The sequence below is a fragment of the Mustela nivalis genome (assembly GCF_964662115.1).
Source record: "Mustela nivalis genome assembly, chromosome: 17".
In the NCBI taxonomy this organism is placed as follows: domain Eukaryota; kingdom Metazoa; phylum Chordata; class Mammalia; order Carnivora; family Mustelidae; genus Mustela; species Mustela nivalis.
The window spans coordinates 45,870,667-45,892,954 of NC_139036.1; the positions used below are offsets into that span (position 1 = coordinate 45,870,667).

General features: G+C 37.9%; 1 protein-coding gene across 7 annotated transcripts in view; it reads right to left on the minus strand.

Annotated features, from left to right (window-relative positions):
- Positions 1-22,288, minus strand: part of KANSL1 (KAT8 regulatory NSL complex subunit 1) — a 185,464-nt gene that overhangs the window by 38,912 nt on the left and 124,264 nt on the right. For all 7 annotated transcript variants that reach the window (XM_082706481.1, XM_082706485.1, XM_082706480.1 and 4 more), the window contains 2 exons: positions 19,421-19,562; positions 12,169-12,273 (listed from right to left, as the gene is read on the minus strand). In XM_082706481.1, the coding sequence (XP_082562607.1) occupies positions 12,169-12,273; positions 19,421-19,562 (247 nt within the window). The remainder of the gene's footprint in view (positions 1-12,168; positions 12,274-19,420; positions 19,563-22,288) is intronic.

A 22,288-nucleotide genomic window follows, 5' to 3' on the forward strand; every position in this document is an offset into this window, starting at 1 on the left:
GGACCATGAGATAGCCTATAATCACACTGAGATCCAAAAGCAGGGCACTGGGGCAATTAGGTTCATCATTCATTCTCAAATGTAAAGAGCTTAAAATATTAACCCCAATCCTCCAACAGTGTTCCATCTGGAAAAAGAAAAACACAACTCACAACACGCATAATTTTACTTAAAGCTACTTAAATGCATTCACAACTAAGAAAAAGCAAACACTCTGTCCTGTAGCCCAGAGGGTGCAGAGAGGGTAGAGATACAGTAATGAACACTTCCCCAATGTTAAACCCATATACTAACTTAAGCTTGATCATCACCACTGCAGTGGTTTACATCATTAGTGTTTTTAGGAAACTAATGCATGACTCAGACACAGTGTTCCAATGGGAGACTGTAAAAAGGATAAAAGACTCTCAGGCTCTCCTGTCCAGAAAGCAGGACTTACTATTGAGCTTCTCTGGAACTGTATGTAGTATTCAGATACACTCTAAGGGTACATGCATCCCACAGCCAGAAAGAGAAGAGTAGAATAACTGAAGCGGTAAAGAATATCTCTTTAATTCCACGTTTTCCAAAAGCACAGACTCAGGGGATTACCTTTAAGGGTGATTTTAAAGTACAAGGAAGGTTACTGAAGTGATTTCTTTTCTGACTGAAGGAATAAAGTAACACAGCAATGAGATTCAAATTTGTTACTCATATTAAGCAGCCATCTGTCTGATTCATCATTTCACTCTTTTGGCCAGACCAATTAAGTATGACAAAGAGCCTTTAGAGAAAAGTTAGGTTAAATTATGGCCTTATGGGGGTAGATTTTCTTGGGGTCTAAGAATCCATATCCACTCTACTTACTCTGCCAGGAAGTAGAGAAAGCAAAGGGTAAATATCACAGGCACACACTTAACAACACATAATCTGCATAATTTATGTGTATCTTTAGTTATTCAATGAAGGTCAGGTCCATAACTGCTTGAAATGCCAATTTTTTAAGTGTAACATGTTTGTTTAAAAAGCTTGACAGTTCCATTTTGGTTCCATTTTCTGACCAACATTATCAAAAAAGAAAGAAAAAGCTAAAAAATTCAACTTTTATTCTTGGTTGAAAATAAATTAAACTTTTGGTTTTATATCAATTATTTCATGTTTCAAGCTCATCTCAAAGATACTTAATGTAGTCTTGTTTAAAATCACCAAAATGTTACTGGCCCTCAACAGTGTACCACCAGTCATTTCCATGAACTAGTACCATGGCCAGGAAATTGTGCTAAATTCAGAGTGGAACCTTCTGAAAATTCCACTTCCATCAAGTAAGTTACTTGAGTTTCCACTTCTGCATACTGGGACCATATATGCCTCACTTTCCTATGTCTCTATATTAAGGTTAAAAGAAAATCTCTACAGGAGTGCCTGGGTGGCTCAGTCAGTTAAGCAACAGACTCTTGGTCTCAGCTCAGGTCATAATCTCAGGTATGTGGGTTCAAGGCCCATACTGGGCTCCACGCTCAGCAGGGAGGGACAGGCAGGGAGTCTGCTTCTCTCCCTCTTCCTCTGTCTCACCCGCTCCTGTGAATGCACACGCTCTCTCAAAAAGACAAATCTTTTTGAAAAAAAAAAAAAAATCTATACAATTGGGGCGCCTGGGTGGCTCAGTGGGTTAAGCCGCTGCCTTCAGCTCAGGTCATGATCCCAGCGCCCTGGGATCAAGCCCCACATTGGGCTCTCTGCTCAGCAGGGAGCCTGCTTCCTCCTCTCGCTCTGCCTCTCTGCCTACTTGTGATCTCTGTCAGTCAAATAAATAAAATATTAAAAAGAAAAAAAAATCTATACAATTAAGCAAAGGTATTTTTGAATTTTTAAAAACATATATGTATGTATGTAATCTCTACACTCAACATGGGGCTTGAACTCATGACCCTGAGGTCAAGAGTCACATGTTCCTCTGACTGGAGCCAGCTAAGCACTCCTGAATCATTTATGGTGAAAAATTTCCATCAGCACAAGGCTGTCACACACAAGTCCAAAAGCTACTGCATCACAGATTGATATTTACCCACACACTGAAAATACACATCAAAAAACTAGAGAAGTACAGCAACTACTAAAAACAGTCCTAAATTTTTGTTCAACTTATTTATCCACATCCCTATTTTAATAGTCCTAATCAGTCTTTTTTTTTTTTTTTTTTTTTTTAAATATGGTAAATCAAATACTCCTCAGCCCCTATCACTCTACTCTCTATCCCAAATCCTTGTTGGGCCAATGCACTATTCACTGTCCCTGGTGATTGCAAAACTCCACCCCCCCCACCCGATGCAAAAAAGCTGTTTTGGCTTTAACCAATGGTAGAAGATTATAGCCTGGACTGTTTAAAAAGAAAAAGAGCTTACATTTTTAGCATGCCTTTCTTCTGAGAAAGCATTTATCCTCTGACTTATTATCACCACCACTCCACAAAGTAAGAAAGGGTAAAAGAAACGAGGCTTATTTTACAAATAGAAATACACTCAAATAATGAAGTCATCTGTCAAAAGCCACAGAAGCAGTATTTTGTTAAACAAATCTCAATTTCAAATCTAGTCCTTTATAAAATATTTACCCAGTAATTACCTTTCCTGGAAGAAAAAAGGGAATATAAGAAAATATACATGTCACTTACTCATTTATAAAAAAGAAATAAAGGAAAGCTAATCCAAAAACTAATGAAAATGGCCACCTACAGAAGGTGGGAACAGTATGGAAAGAAGGAGAAAATTGTCTTTTGTACAGCTCGGACTCTGAGAAATGTAGTAATGCTTCACATACTCAAAAAATACTAATAAAGGGGCATCTGGGTGGCACAGTCAGTTAAGCGTCTGCCTTTGGCTAAGGTCATGAACCCTGGGTTGTGGGATCCAGCCCCTTGTTGGGCTCCCTGCTTAGCAGGAAGTCTGCTTCTCTCTCTCCCTCTCCCCCAACAGCTTGTGGTCTCTCTTCCTCTCTCTCAAATAAATAAAATCATCATCATCATCATCATCACCATCATCAATCATTTTGTGTGGGAGAGAAAAAGTGGAATATCACAGTAACAAAAGAACCTAACTGTATTTTTTTTTAAAGATTTTATTTATTTATTTGTCAGAGAGAGAGAGAGAGAAAGAGAGAGTACACAAGCAGGCGAAGTGGCAGGGAGAGGCAGAGACAGAAGCAGGCTCCCCGCTGAGCAAGGAGCCCGATGTGGGACTCGATCCCAGGACACTGGGATCATGACCTGAGCCGAAGGCAGTGGCTTAACCCACTGAGCCACCCAGAACCAGAACCTAACTGTATTATAGAACAATTACATAGCACACTGAAAGGATGAGGCAAAAAACTTAGCCGAAGTAAAACTTCAGAAAATAGAATTTTGACTGCATGTTAGAGGGCAAAGATATTATACATGATACTGTCCTCTGGTAAGTAAATACATTCTCACAGCAATATGAGTTGGCAATTATGAAATTACTTTGTGTGGTAAAAATGAGTATCAATAAGGAAGGAGGGAAGGCTGTGGTGTTGGACTGTTATAAATATGAACTTACAGTTTCTTTCTTTTTTTTTTTTTTTAATATTTTATTTATCTATTTGTCAGAGAGAGAGAGAGAGAGAGAGAGTGTGAGCGAGCGTGTGCACTAGCAGGCAGAGGCAGAGAGAGAAGCAGGCTCCCTGCCAAGCAAGGAGCCCGATGCGGAACTCAATCCCAGGACTCTGGGATCATGACTTGAGCAGAAGGCAGTGGCTTAACCGACTGAGCCGCCTAGGTGTCCCTGGACTTACAGTTTTTAATATATACCACCCATCTGCGTACATATGTATGTATATACAAGCTTGAGCAAACGTATGTTTCCCAGCTTTGTTGAGAAGTCCTAGAAGCAATGACACCAAGCAGCAATGAGCATAACTAGTACCCAGATCTTGGTTTCTGAACTCTGTTGCCCAATAAAAGGAACCAGGGCTGGAGCAGGTAAAATACAAGATGAGCTTGGAACATCTTTTGATGCCTAAAAGTGAATATTCACTGAGGAGAACATGTTGCAAAGACACAGGAACCAAAATGAAAGAGACCCAATACGAAAAAGTTGTCTCAACAAGTAGAGCAACTGAATAATAATAGTAACAGATTATATCCGTAAAACAAAATTAATATCCATGAATCCACTCTGATATAAACATCTGAATAAATACATAAATAAATGAGAAAAGACAGCTCTTCCTAACAGAATCCCAACTAATACAGAAAATTATTCAGTAAACACCACTAAAAACTGTCGCAGGCCAAACCCACTAGGTAGATGATAAAATTGTGATTAAGGTATAATGAGCAACAGAATAGGACACAGTACTTCTCACGAGACAGACACTCATTACGAAGGGAAAACACCTTAATTTATACTGGGGAAGGCTGGCAGGCACTGCCTTAACCAAGTGAAAGAAGCTATCACCACCACCATCACACATCCCCAGTAGAGAGCACTGAGAAGGGCACCGTATTACTGTTATACATGTATAACCTCTAAGTGACTCCAACTGGGAGGAACATACAAAGTAACAGACCAGTATTTTTGTACTAAAGCCATGAAAGACAACAAAGAGGGGGAACCATCACAGTTTGGAAGAGATTTAAAGAGAAAGGTCAACGAAGTACAGATTTTGGACACCCCCCCCCCAAAAATCAGTGAGGAAATGAGTGAAATTTGAAAATCTGAATAGTATTATATCACGTTAATTCCTGGTTCTGATCATTGTACAATGATTATGCAAGTTAACGACACTATAGGAAGCTGCGTGAAGGGTACATAGGGACCCCATGTGCTACTTTTTTAACTTTTAAATTTAAAATCATTTTTTAAAAAGATTTTATTTATTTATTTGACAGAGATCGCAGGTAGGCAGAGAAGCAGGCAGAGAGAGAGGAGAAAGTGGGCTCCCTGCTGAGCAGAGCCGGATGCAGGGCTAGATCCCAGGACACTGGGATCATGACTGAGTAGAAGGCAGAGGCTTTAACCCACTGAGCCACCCAGGTGCCCCAGTTTAAAAACATTTTAAAAAAGTCTTTTTTAAAGGAGAAAAGTTAACTCAGCAGTATTGAGTAAAGCAAATTTCATCATACAAAAAAATAGGATCAGAGGGCGCCTGGGTGGCTCAGTAGGCTGAAGCCTCTGCCTTCAGCTCAGGTCATGATCTCAGGTCCTGGGATTGAGCCTCGCATTGGACTTTCTGCTCAGCAGGGAGCCTGCTTCCTCCTCTCTCTCTGCCTGCCTCTGTGCCTGCTTGTGATCTCTCTCTCTCTGTCAAATAAATAAATAAAATCTTAAAAAAAAAAAATCTAGGATCAGTCTACAGCTTCCGGTCCCCTTACAGGATAAACTATATAAGCTCATTAAGATAAATACAAAACCCATTATGAACTGGCCCAATCATCCAACACTCCATCAAGGAAAAGTATTTCTAGTTCCTCTACAATGCCAGACTCTCTCAAGCCTTTCATATTACACATGCAGTATCTTCTCTGTTGGAAGGGACAAGGACTCAAAACTAGTACATCCTTCTCTATTATGCTACCTCTCCTGACCTCCCTTAGAAGTGAGAATTCTTCCTCTTTATTCTCCCGTTATATGCCTGTTTTAAGACTATAAAAGCTCTCAAAGGAAGATACCTGGTTCTACTAATAGGTGTTTCCTAGACACACAGTAGGGTGCTAATTATTAACCATTCTAATGAGGTACACAAACAGAGCAACTCTTACCTAAGACTCCTGAAGGCTGATATGCATGGAAATTCATACAGACTTTTACAAAGTCATATACTATATGTACTGGGTTAAGTGCTTCAAAATAAAAAACAAATCCAAACCCAAAGAATGCGAACAACAAGAATGAACTGTAATGTAAACTATGGACCTTGGGTGGCTGTGGTTATGTCAATGTAGGCTCATCACTTGTAACAAATGTACCACCTTAGTGGGAGGTATTAACCATGGAGAAGACTACCCAAGGCAGGAGTGCCATTCCAGGCAGGGGGTGGATGAGAAATCTCTGTCTTCTGCTCAATTTTGCCATCAGCCTTAAACTGATCACTCCAAAATAGTCTTAATTTTTTTAAAAAATCAAATACATTAATACTTCTGCTTCAAAAGGTATAATTAAAAATATAAACAGTCTTAACAAATACCACTTCATGTCAAATTTTGCTGCCAAATGACCTTGATGCAGGACTTAGGAAAACCACTTTTGGTTCTCAGAGATCTCTGGAGTTTGGAAATTGAGATAACAGAGTAAGGACTTACATTATTACTCCCACTTCACACAAGAAGGTATGGGAAGTGTGGGGGAAAAGCAGTGTTCTACAGGCGTCCAAAAGGTCAAGGTGCCTGGCAGTGTTGTTTGGATCTTTTACTTCCTCATTTTTAAAGTAATTTCTATTAATTACTGAGTTAGGAACGTGAAAATTTCTAAATATGATTATGGATTTACCTATCCCTTTAGTGTGCGTGTACTTATGCTTCACGTACTGAAGCATCCACCTTCATAACTCTTCTGCCTCCTTGATGAAATGACTGCATTATCAATGATAATGATTACATTATCAATGCAAAATGTCCTTTTTCTTACCAGTAATCTCTGGTATTACTGTCTTAAAAACTATTTAGCTATTATTAATATACCCACAGCAGCTTTCTTATGCTTACTGTTCATTAAGTATACTTAAGTATACTTCCCTGTCCTTTTATTCCCTATAGATCTGAGCTTCCACCTGTTATTATTCACCTTCAACCTGAAGAAAGTTCTTTAACATTTTTCAGTGCAGATATTCTGCCAACAGACTCCTCTGAACTTTCTTTTATCTAAAAAGGACTTTATTTCACCTTTATTTTTGAAGAATTTTTTTTAGCCCTGTATAGAATGTCAAGGGGCAAATCCTACCCCCATTTTAATGACCTCACCCCATCATTGTCTGTCCTCCATTGTTTCTGAATAGAAGTCACCTATCCTTAACAATATTCACTTATTTGGAATGCATCTTTTTACTCTCTGGCTACTTGTGAGATTTTCTTCATCTTTCATTATCACCATGTTACATTTCTCCTGCTTACTATTTTCTGAGTTTCTTCAATCTCTAAAATTATCTTTTTCATTCAAATATCTAGCCGTTACTTCCATAACTCCCATCCCTCCCCACCAGTACCACTCAATCCCTTCTCCTTCTGGAACTCTAAGGATACGTACTTACTGCTTCCCCAGGACTATGGTGATTTCTGAGCAGTTCTATGTTCAGTCTATTTTTTAATTGGATACTTATGTGCACTGACCCTTTTTAAAGATTTTATTTATTTGAGAGAGAGAGAGAGAGAGAGAAAGAGAGTGAGAGAAGACACATACAAGGGAAAGAGCACAAGGAGAGGGACAAGCAGAATGAATGTGTGCTGAGTGTGGAACCCGTGTGGGACTCAATCTCATGACCTTGAGATCATGACCTGAGGCAAAATCAAGAGTCAGATGCTTAACCAAGTAAGCCACCCAGCTGCCCCGCGATCCCTTCTCTTCTCTAAGTTTTCAAGCTGCTGTTCAGTATAACAGTACCCTTTTTACTCAGATACTGTACTTTTCAATTCTCCAATTTGTGTTCCATAAGTTCCATGTGATTCTTCTTTAGTTTTCACCTCTCTGCTTAGATTCCCCCAGATTTACTATCTTTACTTTAAATTTTCAAACACAAGTGGCTGGTTAGCTCAGTTGGTTAGTGTGGTGGTAATAAATCTTCAAACATATTTTTATTAGATGCTTTTTATTATTTCCTAATTCCATTCTGAGCCACTTCAGGATCGGTTTCTACTTTTTTCTCATAACTAAAGAAGACATTTTTCTATTTACTGATAGGTCTAATAAACTGTTATTGTGTAATATACTGTATATGGTATGTTATGAATTCTAGATTCAATTAATTTTCCCTGAAGCACACTGATTTTTGCTCTACGAGGCAAATTTCTATTTAGTTAGAAACCAAATGAACCTTGATTTTGTGTAACTACTTTCATGTTTTCACAGGAACATATTAGAGCCTATTTTGGATTTTTTGAAAACTTACTCCTGTGGTGAGTCCCTCTTAATCCCAGGAAAGTCTTTAAATCCCAAAGCATGAGCCCTTGGTTTCAGTGTAAGGCCCAGGACCTAGGTATTTACCAAGTCACGACAGAATTCAAACTCCAAAATTCTGTCTTCACTGCAGTGGGCAGTGAATACATTCTGGGCTCCACTCCTTTCAGCCTGCCAACTGTTGCTTTCTACTAGGCTCTATCAAAACCAAATTGAACTTTGTGAAGTTGAAGGGGTTCAATGAGCTGGGGTTCTAATGCTGTAATTTTCATACTTATATTTAACCAGCCTATTTTCCATTTTGAACCCCAACCAAGGGGTTCAAAGATCTGAGAGGGATTTACACAGAGTATGGGACTAAGACCTACACCTCCACCATGACTCCCTCTTTGTCACTATTCCCTCCCTCAATTTCTAGCTTCTTGGCAGCAGTGACCTCCAACCTCTGACAATATGAAAGCCAAGGAGATTGTGGCTCTCTAGCTGAGTTCTAAAAACCCCGTACCAAATGGACTAAGGAAGGCCCTCATCTCTGAGTGTGTTTTCTGTCTGAAATTTTGTTGAATTTCTTTGGTAATTTTTAAACGCATTCTTCCCACCTTGTAAAAGGCATAGGTTCCAAGTCAGTACTTTTCACTCATTAATTCTTAAATGGAGAAAAGGGGACTACTGTTTACTCAGGAGAATGGAGAGGGAGAAGATAGAAGGAAAGCACAGGTTTTAGAACATGGGAGAACAGCTCTCAACAGCTTTATATACTTCCTCTTTCCAGGAACACACCCTTTTTGTTCAGAAGGTTTTTTATTTTATATCTGAATTTATCAGTGCAACAGTTGGCTTTATCAGCGCCTGCAAAGCCCTTAGTTTCTCTCCACCTACTTTTACCTTTCAAACTGCCTTTGAGTTAGAAGTCAGACTGAAGTTTTGTTTTGTTTTGTTTGTTTTTTTAAATTTTATTTATTTGACAGACAGAGATCACAAGTAGGCAGAGAGGCAGGCAGAGAGAGAGAGAGAGGAGGAAGCAGGCTCTCCGCGGAGCAGACAGCCCGATGTGGGGCTCGATCCCAGGACACTGGGATCATGACCTGAGCCGAAGGCAGAGGCTTTAACCCACTGAGCCACCCAGGCGCCCCTGAAGTTTGTTTTTTTAAAGGGGCTTTTTTCTAGGAGTTTCTCCCTTCTTCTCCCCCACCACTCTGTGGTTTAAAAACAAAACCCACTAGGGGTGCAGAGGTGGCTCAGTGGGTTAAAGCCTCTGCCTTTGGCTCGGGTCACGATCCCACGGTCTTGGGATCGAGCCCCGCATCAGACTCTGCTCCTCGGGGAGCCTGCTTCCTCTTCCCTTTCTCTGCCTGCCTCTCTGCCTACTTGTGATCTCTATCAAATAAATAAATAAACTCTTTAAAACAAACAAACAAAACAAAACAAAAACAAAACCCACTCCATCTCAGGGAACATTTCCTGCTATCTCCATAGCTCTAAAAAGGCCCACCCATGTATCCAGTCTCTAAAATAATTCAGTTTCTGCCATGTCTGTACTGTGCTCATAACCAAAGCAGATATATATAGGTTCAGTCAAGAAACACTCACTCAGTTTGTAAATAAGGCAAAAAGATGATTATGCGTCCTTTCAGTGTAGCACTTGAACTTCATCTTAACAAGCCTTCCTAGGATGATATAACTCTCAATAAATTACTTAACTTTGTTTTACTTACTATTTATACCTGATTAGGACTCAGATACCTCAAGCTGGATGTTTATTTTTAGAACACTGAGGAGTTAAAACTGTTCTGTGTCTAGTTGAAAACATAACCCCGAAGGTAATGGCTTTATTATTCTTATAGGATATTATAAGTTTTGGAGGCTACTGAGTAATCTCATTTCAGCACTCATCATTCTCACCTTTATCAGTAAGTCACAATGTATATCTTTGAAAATTGTGTTAAACTTCTTGAAACTGTATCTTGATAGGTTAAAAAAAAATCCCCTTTGGCTTTTTTGTGAGTTTCAGAAGTGAAGATACAAAAATGAACAACACAGCACAACAAAACAAACATCTTTGACATAATTATTCTTAAGCTACAGTCTTCAAATGTTTTTTGAGGGAGAAGTAAAAAGAGGGGGGCAATAAATACTTCCATTTTAGAAAAAAAAATTAATAAGCAAAATAGACATGGAAAATAGGCTGGTTAAATATGAGTATGAAAATTTACAGCTGCCCCTGTGTCAAGTGTGACTTAAGATTTTTTAAAGCAAAACTGAAGAGGTATAAATCACTTTTCAGAAAAGCTGGATAACAAAAAGGCAAAATTAAAGATGTAGTTTAAGGATTACCTTAAGTGCTACAAATGTAATTCTAAGTAAGCCAACTGTATCTGAGCAACCAAAACTACTACACGAACAAAGGTGAACATTCTAGTCCCTACAATATATTACAAACCAGGAACTTTAAAGGGCCTTCCTACAGTGAAAAACTCTTGCTTGCTTGGCAGTTGACATATCAGGTACGAGGAAGATGACCTTGACCTTCAAGAATCATACAATCTAATACTAAGCATACTCATGCAAGTGAATAGTGGGTAGGAAAAGGGACAAATCCCTAAGGGTTGCATGACCATATGTGAACATGTGTAAACACAATGAGCATCAGAAACACAATGAAAGACTGTCATGTACTATCCTTCACAAGCACTGAGGTGAGAAAAACCTCACAAGAGACGGTCCAAAAATTTTTTGGAATTCCTAAATATACAAATATATAAGTATCTTTATAAAACTCACTCTCAATCACGTATGCCTCAGATCTGTTTCCTGTAGCTCACATCACCAAGCACCAGGTGACCTTACCCATGTTCTCTCACTTGTAACAACTTTTTTCATGGCTATAGCAAACACAAACAGTTTCACAAATCATTTGTAAACAAAAATTCTATAGATAGTTTATAATGAACTCACACTGTGGACTTGAATACTAGCAAAATCTGGCATTCTACTCTTTAATTTCTTTAAAACCATTTTCCAGTTAAGAACCATTAACTTCTTAATTTCTTCACATTTATCCCTGGCTTTAAGTTCTGTCATTAGGAAAGCTAGTTTCCACCATATCACATGAATTCTTGCTTAAAATGATAACAAAGGATAACAAGTTTTGTTGATTTGCAGATGCAAACCAAGACCTGGCACTCCAGCCTCCCTGTCATGGGACTCTGGAATTTCTAACGAATGACTTAAATCAAGAAATATTAATATTCATAAAAGCCAATGAGCTTCTGGGGGCGGGGGAAACCTGAAACAAATAAAAAAGCACTCTTGGGGCTGAGAATCTAAAAAAATTAATTTGGGTTCTGAGGAAATAGAAAAAGAGAAGGAAACATGGAAGAGGAAGATATGGGCTAGGCTCTAAGGATACAGAAACTTATAGAAAATGACAGCTTTACCCTCATGACAGAAATAAAAAGGTAACTCCGAGAGAGCTTTCAACATCTTTGTGAGTTAAACCTCTAGTCCAACCTTTTCATTTTGTAGTGGCCCAGAAAGGCTGTTTTAAACTTGTGAAGGTGTCAGAGCAACATGGTCTCCTGATTCTCAGTAATACCCCACAATGCCCACACTTGCTCTGGCTGTTGTCTTTGAGTCAGGAGCTGCTTTTAAAGTCAAGGTCAACTACACAGCTGCAGGAGGGGCCCTGTGCCACTCTACTTAGGAATTCAGGCCTTGAAATGCCAAAAGTGATAAAAGGGAATACAGTTCCCTTCCTTCAAAAAATGCCAGGATCCTTGGGTGCCTGGGTGGCTCAGTGAGTTAAAGCCTCTGCCTTCGGCTCAGGTCACGATCCCAGGGTCCTGGGATTGAGTCCTGCATCGGGATCTCTGCTCCTCGGAGAGCCTTATTCCTCCTCTCTCTCTCTGTCTGCCTCCCTGCTCACTTGAGATCTGTCTGTCAAATAAATAAATAAAATCTTTAAAAAAGAAAAAAATGCCAGGATCCTTGTTACAGAGAATAACTGTGTACTGAAGCAAATGCCGGAATTCTCCCTCATTCCCCCTTTCTTGTCTTTTATACTTACCAATTTATCATTCCCATGATCTGTCTTCACTTCAGAACTAAGTGGAAAAAATAAGTCTGTTGTTGCATGTTCCGGGGGAGGTGCCTCTCCAAGAACTATCAACCCCTGCAAGACAGAAGAGCAGCATCAGTGAGTGCTACCATAAAGCACAAATTTAATTTACAAGTTAGTATCACAAGAGTCAGGGGCAGGGGACTGGTCTACCAAAGCCCCTTTCCCTTTTCCTATGCTTCTCAAACAAAATCAACACTATCAGCAGTTTTGCTTTCCCAAGAGTTATTTCAACATAAAGAATACCATAGTTTCCTCCTTTTCCCACTCAAATGCTATGACCTACATAAGCTTGTTCCCTTTAGCATCTTTTAGTCTGGAATCTTTAGTAGAGTCTGGTACTTTATACTGTATTACTAACTAGACTATACTGTGATAACAACAGCAATGCAATTTTTCTACGTAACTTGATCACAGATGTGGCTTAAAGATTACCTTAAGTGCTACGAATATAATGTTAAGTGCTACAAATGTCAGTGATAAGCCATCTGTATTTAAGCAACCAAAATTTTACCTGTTACAAAGGTGGAACAGTGCACTCCCTACAATATATTACAAACCAAGAACTTAAAACAAACAAAGCTGTTCCAAAGGCACCTGTTTCTCATAAGCATAAATAACACTCCAGATTAGGTTCCTGCTTCACAATTTCAAAGCTGGATATTACAGTTATCCCAGGAATTAAAAAATGTAAAAAGGAACTTAAAACGACTCTACAAATCCTATCTAGTCAGCAAGGGTGCAACTTGGTAAAGACACAAGTGAGCTCACAGTATAAAACAAACAAAAAGCCACACACATCAATCTCACAATGAACTCAAACAGAGGTAACCAAAACCAACTTTTGACACTGTATAACATAAAAGACTGGGATGAAAGTAACCAGGGCTTTGTGTCTTTAGTTTTCCTTTTCTGATTTAGAAAATAAGAAGATCTGACTAGTAAGTCTCTTAAAGGTAATTTTGTATTAGAATCACCTAGGAAAACTTATCAAACTATACCTGCCCAGCTTCAACATCAGATTTACTCCAAGTCCCTGGGGTTATGGCTGGGTATTCTACATTTTTAAAAAAGCTCCACTGTTAAGTCCCAAGGCAAGCTCTAAATTGAAACATATTAGACGTCCGTCAATCTTGACTCAGCATCAGAATCCCCCCAGTGACCATCCTAAAATATAAATGTCAGGACTTACTACCTGTTTCCTCCTAAACATGAAGGGAAAAAAAAAAAAAAAAAAAAGAGTTAAAAAAGAGTTACACCCCAAGCAAGAGAAACAACACTTACCTATCCTGGAATAAGACTATGACTAGCCTATGTAGAAAATGAATTGGAAACTCCTCAGAAAGAGGGGAAAGACCATTTAGAAAGGTTTGCCCTAGCCTCACAATGAAGTTTCTCTGGCTAAAAAAAACTGCTGAAAAAAATTTTCCTCTCTCAATAACAGCACAAAACAGACTTCATAAACTGTACCATGTCAAAGTAAAAACTATTCGCAAAAACCAGTTATCCTGCACACTATTCCCTTCTTAAAATAGTACATTCAACATCTTCCCTGCTTAAGAGCCCTGGTTACAGTTACACTGGTCTCATTAACTCCTAGAAAATGTCTGCATGTGTATGAGTTTGTTACCACTGAGAGGGAGGTTATTACAATATAGTTACTAGATAAATAAATGCAATTAAAAGTTGCAATACTCTTACTTCCTTTGTTCATACTGATTCTGCCCTTTAAAAATATTTTTATGCAAAATGTCACTCATCCTTTCAAAGAGCTTGTCAAATCCAAGTCCCATCTCCTTTCAAGAAAATGCCCCCGGTTAACTGGGCCCTACTTGTTTTATCTACATTACCGGAGTTTCTGAAGCATTGGGATTATTGTCCTACATTCTGTATATTTGAATCTCATTTCCAGAGCAGAACCTTGGGGCCAATTTATTTATTATCGCCTCCATTTGTTTATTAACTTATGTTAAGCCCTCTAAAGACTTAGACAAAATACAAATATATTTGAATCCCCCATATTCCCTAGCAGAATCATATACCAAGAAAGGAAATGTGTAGCAATTGTTTTTTTGAGTTTTAGGTTAAAATTTTTTTTCCTTGAATAGGTATATTAAGTTTATATTAATTACAGCCTAATTTAGAAGTCTAAATAAGCCAATTACCAGGTATAAAGTTACTCCCTCAATTTTTTTTTAGGTTAGAAGATAAGTCAGACTCTACTCTAAGTGTAGAGTCACTATTTTCCAGAGAGAAAACTTTCTCCTTAAGCCACTGAATAATCTCTTAAAATAAACACCTCTCTGAAAGACAACAAGGGCACTCTCCTGAGAGTTAAAAAGCCCTGGTAGGGACCACTTATTCCAAGTCATTTTATAGACCCAGAGAGGATGGAGGTTGAAGGTGATGTCAACAGGCCAATCCATGGCAGAACTAGGGCTAAACATGTTCTTTCATTCACTCAGATCAAGCCATCAATTATCCACTTATTGACATTGTTTTAGGGGCTGGGTATACAGGAAAGGAGAGACAGATCCTTCCACCCTGGTAATCCTCATCCGAACCCATCCCTGAAAGTGCTTACATTCCAATCCTGGGGAAGACAGATAATAAACAATTTGAGTAAATAAATTTTATGTAGTACATAAGAAGGTGTAAAATGCTAAAGAAGAAAGGACAATGCAAGGATTAAATGGGAGTGGGCATCTCAGGGCTATTACTACACTCTAAAATAGACTGCATACTAGCAGAGGCTAAGATAAAAAGACTGGGAGAGTCTCCCCATTCTTCACCACTGCTCAAGTCAAAACCAGGATCATGTCCAGGCCCTTAGGCCTAGAAAAATTCTATAAAAGGATCCAAGGACTTGGGATGGATCATAGCTGCATGCAGTCATAATATATCCTTATACATTATTCCTCTGTGGAAACATAAAGCTGTCCTACAGAAGTCAAAAAAAGGAAGAAAAAAATAGTATGAACCAAAACTAAAAAAGGAAGAATTGGTAGAAGGAATTATACTAAGCCTGATTATAAAACAGGGCAAAAGAAAGCAAGCAAAAAAGAACAGAAAAAGCTTAAGCTGTAGACTTAATTGCTGCTATTTCAACAATTTCATGTAATATATGGAACCAAAGTACAAGATAAAAAAATCACCTCTTAATTTATAACACAAAATTAAGATGCAAATTCACACACTCCCTCCCCTTTTCATTCTGAGTAGGTCAATCTTCCTTATCCATCTTAAGATAAATCAGTGGTCTACTGCAGATCAGTTCCACATGAACCATGCTGGGCCACCTAGACAAGACATAGCTGTCCACAATGCCTTATAACCCTCTAAGATGGGAATGTCAACTGCTTTACATCACTTTTGAAGACAAAGGTGTATTTCTGGGCTTCTACCATTCCCTTCAGCTCCCTTCCTATCCAGAAACTTCAAGGATCTTCCACCTCTCATTCCCAACAATATGTCCATCCTCAGTTAGTAATTGCTATGTAATTTCACAGATCAGTCAGAAGAAATAACAGAAAAATGGTATATTTTGTATTAGACATGGATGTTGAAGACTGTGTTAAGAAGTCTCCTTTAACAACAAAACCCATGTGGTCCCTGTGCTTTCCCTCTCAGTTTTATTTAGCAAGTATGAAATATCAATAAACATGCTCAAGACATATAATAAAGACAAAAGAACAGAACAGCAGAGTGTTAGAAAATGCTCTGGAGTCAGATAAATAGCTGTGAGTTCAAATTTAGCTCTGCCTCTTACAAACATGTGAGCTCTAAGATTTGCTCTGTGCACTAAACAAGAATACATGAACATACTTGTTTATGTACACATTCCAGGTACATATATTGTTCTCCTTTCTCATTCTATAAGGGAGCATCTTAAAAAAAAATAAGCTCAATGATCATGAAAATTAAAATAGGAACCCCTAAACACTGTATCCTTTTTCTCCAAAAAGCAAGAGGAGTCATTACTCCCAAAAGAAACTCTCAAGATTCTCTCAACCTGGAAGTTAATACTTAATTTCTGACAGGAAATAAACTGGTAACCAACTAGTGGTACTTCTCAAAATATTTTATTTTCTTTTTGGAATATGTCACTTTCAGAAAATTAAAGTTAACATGCTAGAGAGTAAATCCTTAAAAAGAAAAAGAAAGCTTCAGTCTCTTATTCCCCAATCTAAGACACGTTATAGCTCTACAGTTTATCACCAAGTCTGGATTCATCTCATGAAAAGGCCTGTACTACCCAGGCAATCCTAACAAATCTTGGAGGATAGGAAATGGGAATATCAATCCACTTTATCAAAACAAAGGCAGTTAAAAATCTTAGTAACTCAAAAAGTAGGCAAGCTCTTGGAAGCAACTAACTTGAGCAACAGTCAAATGCCTGTTCTCAGCTCTGTGCTCACATGTTTACTTGACCACGAACAAACTGCTTTCTTCTTTGACGCTCCAATGGTTAACCTTCAGTTTTGTAAGTAATAGTAAAACGCTTAGCACAGCGCCTGGCACACAGTAAATGCTCAAAGACTTCTGTTATTATAGTGATAGGAGACCAAATACACATTAATTTACCTTTGGGATATATTTTATTGCTTACGTGTTATACAGGCTTGAACAGTATCCCTCCAAAATTTATGCAACCTAAAACCTATAAATGGATCCTTACTTGGAATTAGGGTCTTTGCAGACAACCCTGAGTTAAAATGAGCCCTACTGTGGGCCCTAAAACCCAATATGACTAATGTTCGTTTAAGAGGGAAATATAGGCACAGACACACAGAGACAAGATGCCCAAGTGAGGACAGAGGCAGAAAAAGAAATGATGCTTTTTAAGGAGGAACACCAAGGACTACCAGCAACCACCAGAAACTTAGAAGCAGCAAGTAAAGATTCTTCCCTAGAATCTTCAAAGGGGGTGTGGCCTTCCCTCTATGCTGATTTTAGAATTCTAGCCTTCAGAACTATAAGAAAACAAATCTCTGTTGTTTTATCACTCAATTTGTGCTGTTACCCAAGAAAGTGCCCCAAGAAACTAATACGTTTATTTTAAACAGACATTGTATAAATACAAATATTAAATAAAGTTGTCAGTTTTCAACATACTACTTATTAGGATTAGCATTCAACTTTTATTCTTCCAATCAGAATTCTGTAACAGATATTGTGTACCCAGACTGTAGACCAAGACAATATATTACAATCTTGAATGCCTTATTTTATCGACCATGAAAACGGAGGCTCAGGAAGGTTCAGTGACTTTTCTTCCCAAGCTTACATAGCTCTATGGTAGCAGAGACAGGACTAGAACAAAAGATTATTAAACCCAAGCCTGACATTTCTTTAATACATAATTGAAGCACGTTCCAGATACTTAGAAATACCTAAGACTTTTCAAAGTTTCCCCAAACTGCTGTCATTACTGCTGAGTTATGAGCCAAAGAATAAAACAGGAACCAAAAGTGAATTAAGGCTATCTTCTCTGGGGGCACTTGGGTGGCTCAGTCATTAAGCATCTGCCTTCAGCTCAGGTCATGATCCCAGGATCCTGGGATGGAGCTCTGCTCCACCGTGAATCTGCTTCTCCCTCTCCTACTCCCTCAGCTTGTGTTCCCTCTCTGTCAAATAAATAAGTAAAATCTTAAAAAAAAAAAAAAAAAAAGAGTATCTTCTCCGGTGCCTGGCTAGCTCAGTTAGTGGAGTATGTGACTCTTGAACTCTGGGTTGTGAGTTCAAGCCCCACACTGGGTGTAGAGATTACTTAAAAAAAAAATCTTACAGGGAAAGAAATCCCACTCACAACTAGTGAGGCTATAAACTGAGCCTGCTGCCAAAATACGTCTCTGAAGTAGGTATCCAGAACATACAAGTATCCATATGACTTAGCTAAAGATGTTTATTATGGTATGCTTTATGATTTTAATAAATGGCAGAATTAAAACAGTCACCAAGAAAGGTAATATAAGGTACCCAACTAAAATGTTTTCCTGGGGCAGCTGGGTGTCTCAGTGGGTTAAAGCCTCTGCCTTCGGCTCAGATCATGGTCCCAGGATGCTGGGATTGAGCCCCGCACCAGGCTCTCTGCTCCTCGGGGAGCCTGCTTCCCCCTCTCTTTCTGCCTACTTGTGATCTCTGTCAAATAAATAAAAATCTTTGGGGGAAAAAAAAAAAGTTTTCCCAAAAAGAACAACTACAAGAGCACTCCAGTGGAATTTTTGGAATAAAAGCTTAGATGATATATACGGGGGGCTACAGAACTTCAAACTCTCATTTTATCTTGTCAGTTGGTCATCCTTTTAAACTTTTGGCTAACTAATTAATTTAATGCATACACCGTACACACTGTACAGCAATTTTCTGAAGGCTTTGACCAGCATTAAGGCAAGACAAAAAAGTGTTGTGACATGTATTTTTAAGAGCAACAGACTCTTCATCTAGCTAATATTGGGGAAAAAAAAAAAAAAAAAAAAAACTTGAAAGAATGTAAGCGCCACAAAAGCAGGATTTTTATTTTACCACACACCCCTCTAAAGAGAACAAAGAGAACAGTGCCCGGTACACGGTAGGCACTAAACCTATCTGCTGAATGGGTGTCTTTTCCATGCACATTTACCCCTCAGTCAAACCCAAACTGAGTAAGGGACTCTTTTCTAAGGTGATTTTTAAGAAGAAAAACTACCACAGTGTCACTATCAAAGATAAAACTTCTTTGGTAAGAATCAGGACTCTGCAGACTGGAGGACACAAAATCCAAACACCAATGTGTAATTGCACTGGAACAGTCTTTCAGGGAAAATCCTAATTTTCCTTAAGAAAGCAAGGGACACTTAGTGGTAAAATAGAAATGCACCTAAGTAGAAAAGCAAGAGGATATCCTTAGCCATCATTGCTTTCCCATAAATACAACAAATAATGAGTTACATCAATGGCTTACATTTATATACTCTTTTTATGTTTCCTATTAGCCCAAATACAGAACTGTTTCGTTATAAACACATGTTCAATTTAACATTACATTTTAATAGTGTGGTCTGCTCTATTTTAAACATGAGGCCCTTAAATAAACTAAACACTCTATCAGATCATATTAAACTCTTCTCTTTGACCCAGTTATGAGTTCTTGAGGGATGGGGAAAAAAGGATAATCGTAATTTTTAGTTGGGCTGAGAAAGACCAGACATTTATCTCTTACCTTATTAGCACGTATCTGTTTGTAAATATCCGTTTGCTGCCGAATTCGATATTCCAAGTCAGAAACATGAGCCTGAAGCCAGTTCCAGCGGCTGACAATGGCTGCTCGGTCTGCAGCCCATCTCCATTCTGACCTGCGTCTCCTAAAAGGAAATAAACTGAGTGAAATTCGAGAGTAGCAGCAACATTTATACCCAATGGGAATGGGATGGTTTTAACATCTAAAGGCCCTTATATCGCCTAGTCTACTGCCAAGAAAAACCCAAGACTTAACGTATGTATATATGTATGTAAGTCAAATTACAGGAAACACATAGACAAAACTTCACATATAGATATTTCCCAAATTAACTAGCTGAAACTGCCTTCTAGTATCTCAATCTTGTGGCAATTTCAGAGGAGACAGAGAAATATTCTCAGGAGACAGAAATTTCTCAGGAGATAGAGAAATATTTCAACATAAAACATATATAAATAATAAAGATTATCGACACAGAAAATCCAAAAGACACTACAAATTATTAAAGCAAAGAATACAGCAAAACTGTCAAGACTATCAAAGTGTTGGTATGTGCTAACAAGTGGAAAATATTCATTTTTATAAAAAGCACTATTCACAGCACCAACTTATGCTAACTTGATACATACAAGATCTTTAGAGAAATAATAAAACCTGAAAACATAAAGACTTATAAAAATGAGACAATATTTTTTAAGATGACAATCTTCACATGTGTATAAATTCAAGTAAGTCCCAACCAGATTCCGTACAGGGTTTTTAATGGAAAGATAAAAAGATAAAAAAATTCACAAGGAAACAAAGACTAGCAGTAGCGAAATTCTAAAGAAAATATGATGGAAACTGGCAACTACAGACTTACTATAAAGCCATAACAATTAAAGCAGTATCTAGAAAGACAAAAAGACCAGTGAGACAAAATACAAGGCCCCAAAACTCAGAACTGGATATATAAAAGGGATGACATCCTTTATCAGTGGGGAAAACTGAACTATTCAATGGATAGTTGAATGGCCAGCTCTTTACACAGAATAAGGTAAAACTAGTTCCCCTCATCATCATATAATTCCATAATTTCGGAATTCCTAAATCTGAAAAGCCAAACTGAAAGAAAAATATCTTTGAAAGGATTCCTTAAGACACAAAAACATCTTAGCTAAATTTCAACATACAACGAAAGATTTAATAAAGCTAAAGACAAGCCACTATTTGGTAGATTATCTGTAACACACATAACTGAAGTTTAAATATCAGAATATAAACTAGAACTCCAACAAAGAGATTAAAAAAACAGACAATCTAATAAAACAATATAAAATTCATGTGAGAAATCCAAATGGCCAATCGATATTCAAAAATACACCATTCCTTGTTAGATTTTGGTTAAAATATTAGTATTCGGTCAGATATTAGGAAGCTATTTCAAACCCAGACTGGAAAAAACAAGTTTTTTAAGATGTGGAGAACAGCAATTCATACACTGCCAGTAATAAAACCTGGTACACCTGCTTCTGAAGGCTAATTTGGAAATACTTGGCTAGACAGAAAAATGTGAATACCCAACCATCATGAAATTCTATTTCTGAGAACACTTGCACATCTGCATGAAGAAAGAGATTCACTACAATAGTTTGTAAGAGCTAAAAGTTACAATCTAATTTGCTAAAGTAGGAAAATAAACTAAGAAATAAGTTGTTTGAGATACACACAAGTAGTAAAAGAATTTAAAGGAATATTGCTTATTAATAAGTATTATATGTATCAACATGACTAAATCTCAACAACACGAAATGGAAAAGTTCTAAGAAACTAAAAAAGCATAAACATACAGTAAGGGCTGTAGCCAATACATAAGTAGTAATAGTAAAGTATAAAAATATGCGTAGAACTGATACTCAACCAAGTTAGGATCAAGGTTCTTATCACCTCTGGGAATGGGAATGAAGAATTTGGATTTTAGCTCTACTTATAATGTAATGTGTGATTCATCTTTAAAAACAAAAGTCTGGGGCTCCTGGATAGCTCATATGGTAGAGCGTGCAACTCGATCTTGGGGTGATGGGTTCGAGCCCCATGCTGGGCACAGAAATTACTTAAAAAAAAAAAAAAACCCTTAAAAAATACAATAAAAATAAAAAAAATTTCATGGAAACACATGACAACATTTTAACATTCCTTAAATATTAAGAGGAGTATATGGCACCTGGTATATTCTATAATCAAAGTAGTTCATAATCTTCCATAAAATTCTTTTCTAAGAAAGCAGAAACAGTCACTCTGACTGCAGCCCCGCCTCATCAGGATACACATACTCACTACCAAAAATTTTAAATGGCTGTAAGTGAACTCTAACAGTCTAATGAAACATGTCAGGATGCCTGCGTGGCACAATTGGTTAAGCTTGTTCAGCTCTTGGTTTCAGCTCAGGCCCTGATCTCAGGGCTGTGAGATGGAGCCTCTCCTCAGGCTCCAAGCTCAACGTCTGCATCTGCTTGAGACACTCCCTCTTCCTCTGCCTCTGTCCTTCCTCCTGCTCTCTCTCTCGAAATTAAATAAATCTTCAAAAAATAAAAAAAAAAGTCAATAATGACAGAACACATCTAACCACAGCAGGGTTAGAAAGGAGTTAACACTTAATTATATCATTATAATTAAGACCAAAGTTAGCAATGATATTTTACTTTTATTTTATATGGTCTAAAAATAAGCCATTCAAGCCAACCACTGTGACCAAGTATTATCCAATTATTTCTCTTTTAGAAAGAAGGGATTTTACAGTTCCCTAACCTTGATAAAATCAGTACAAGATGTAGAGACTTTTTTTTAAAAGTCTGGTTGGCTTAGTGGCTC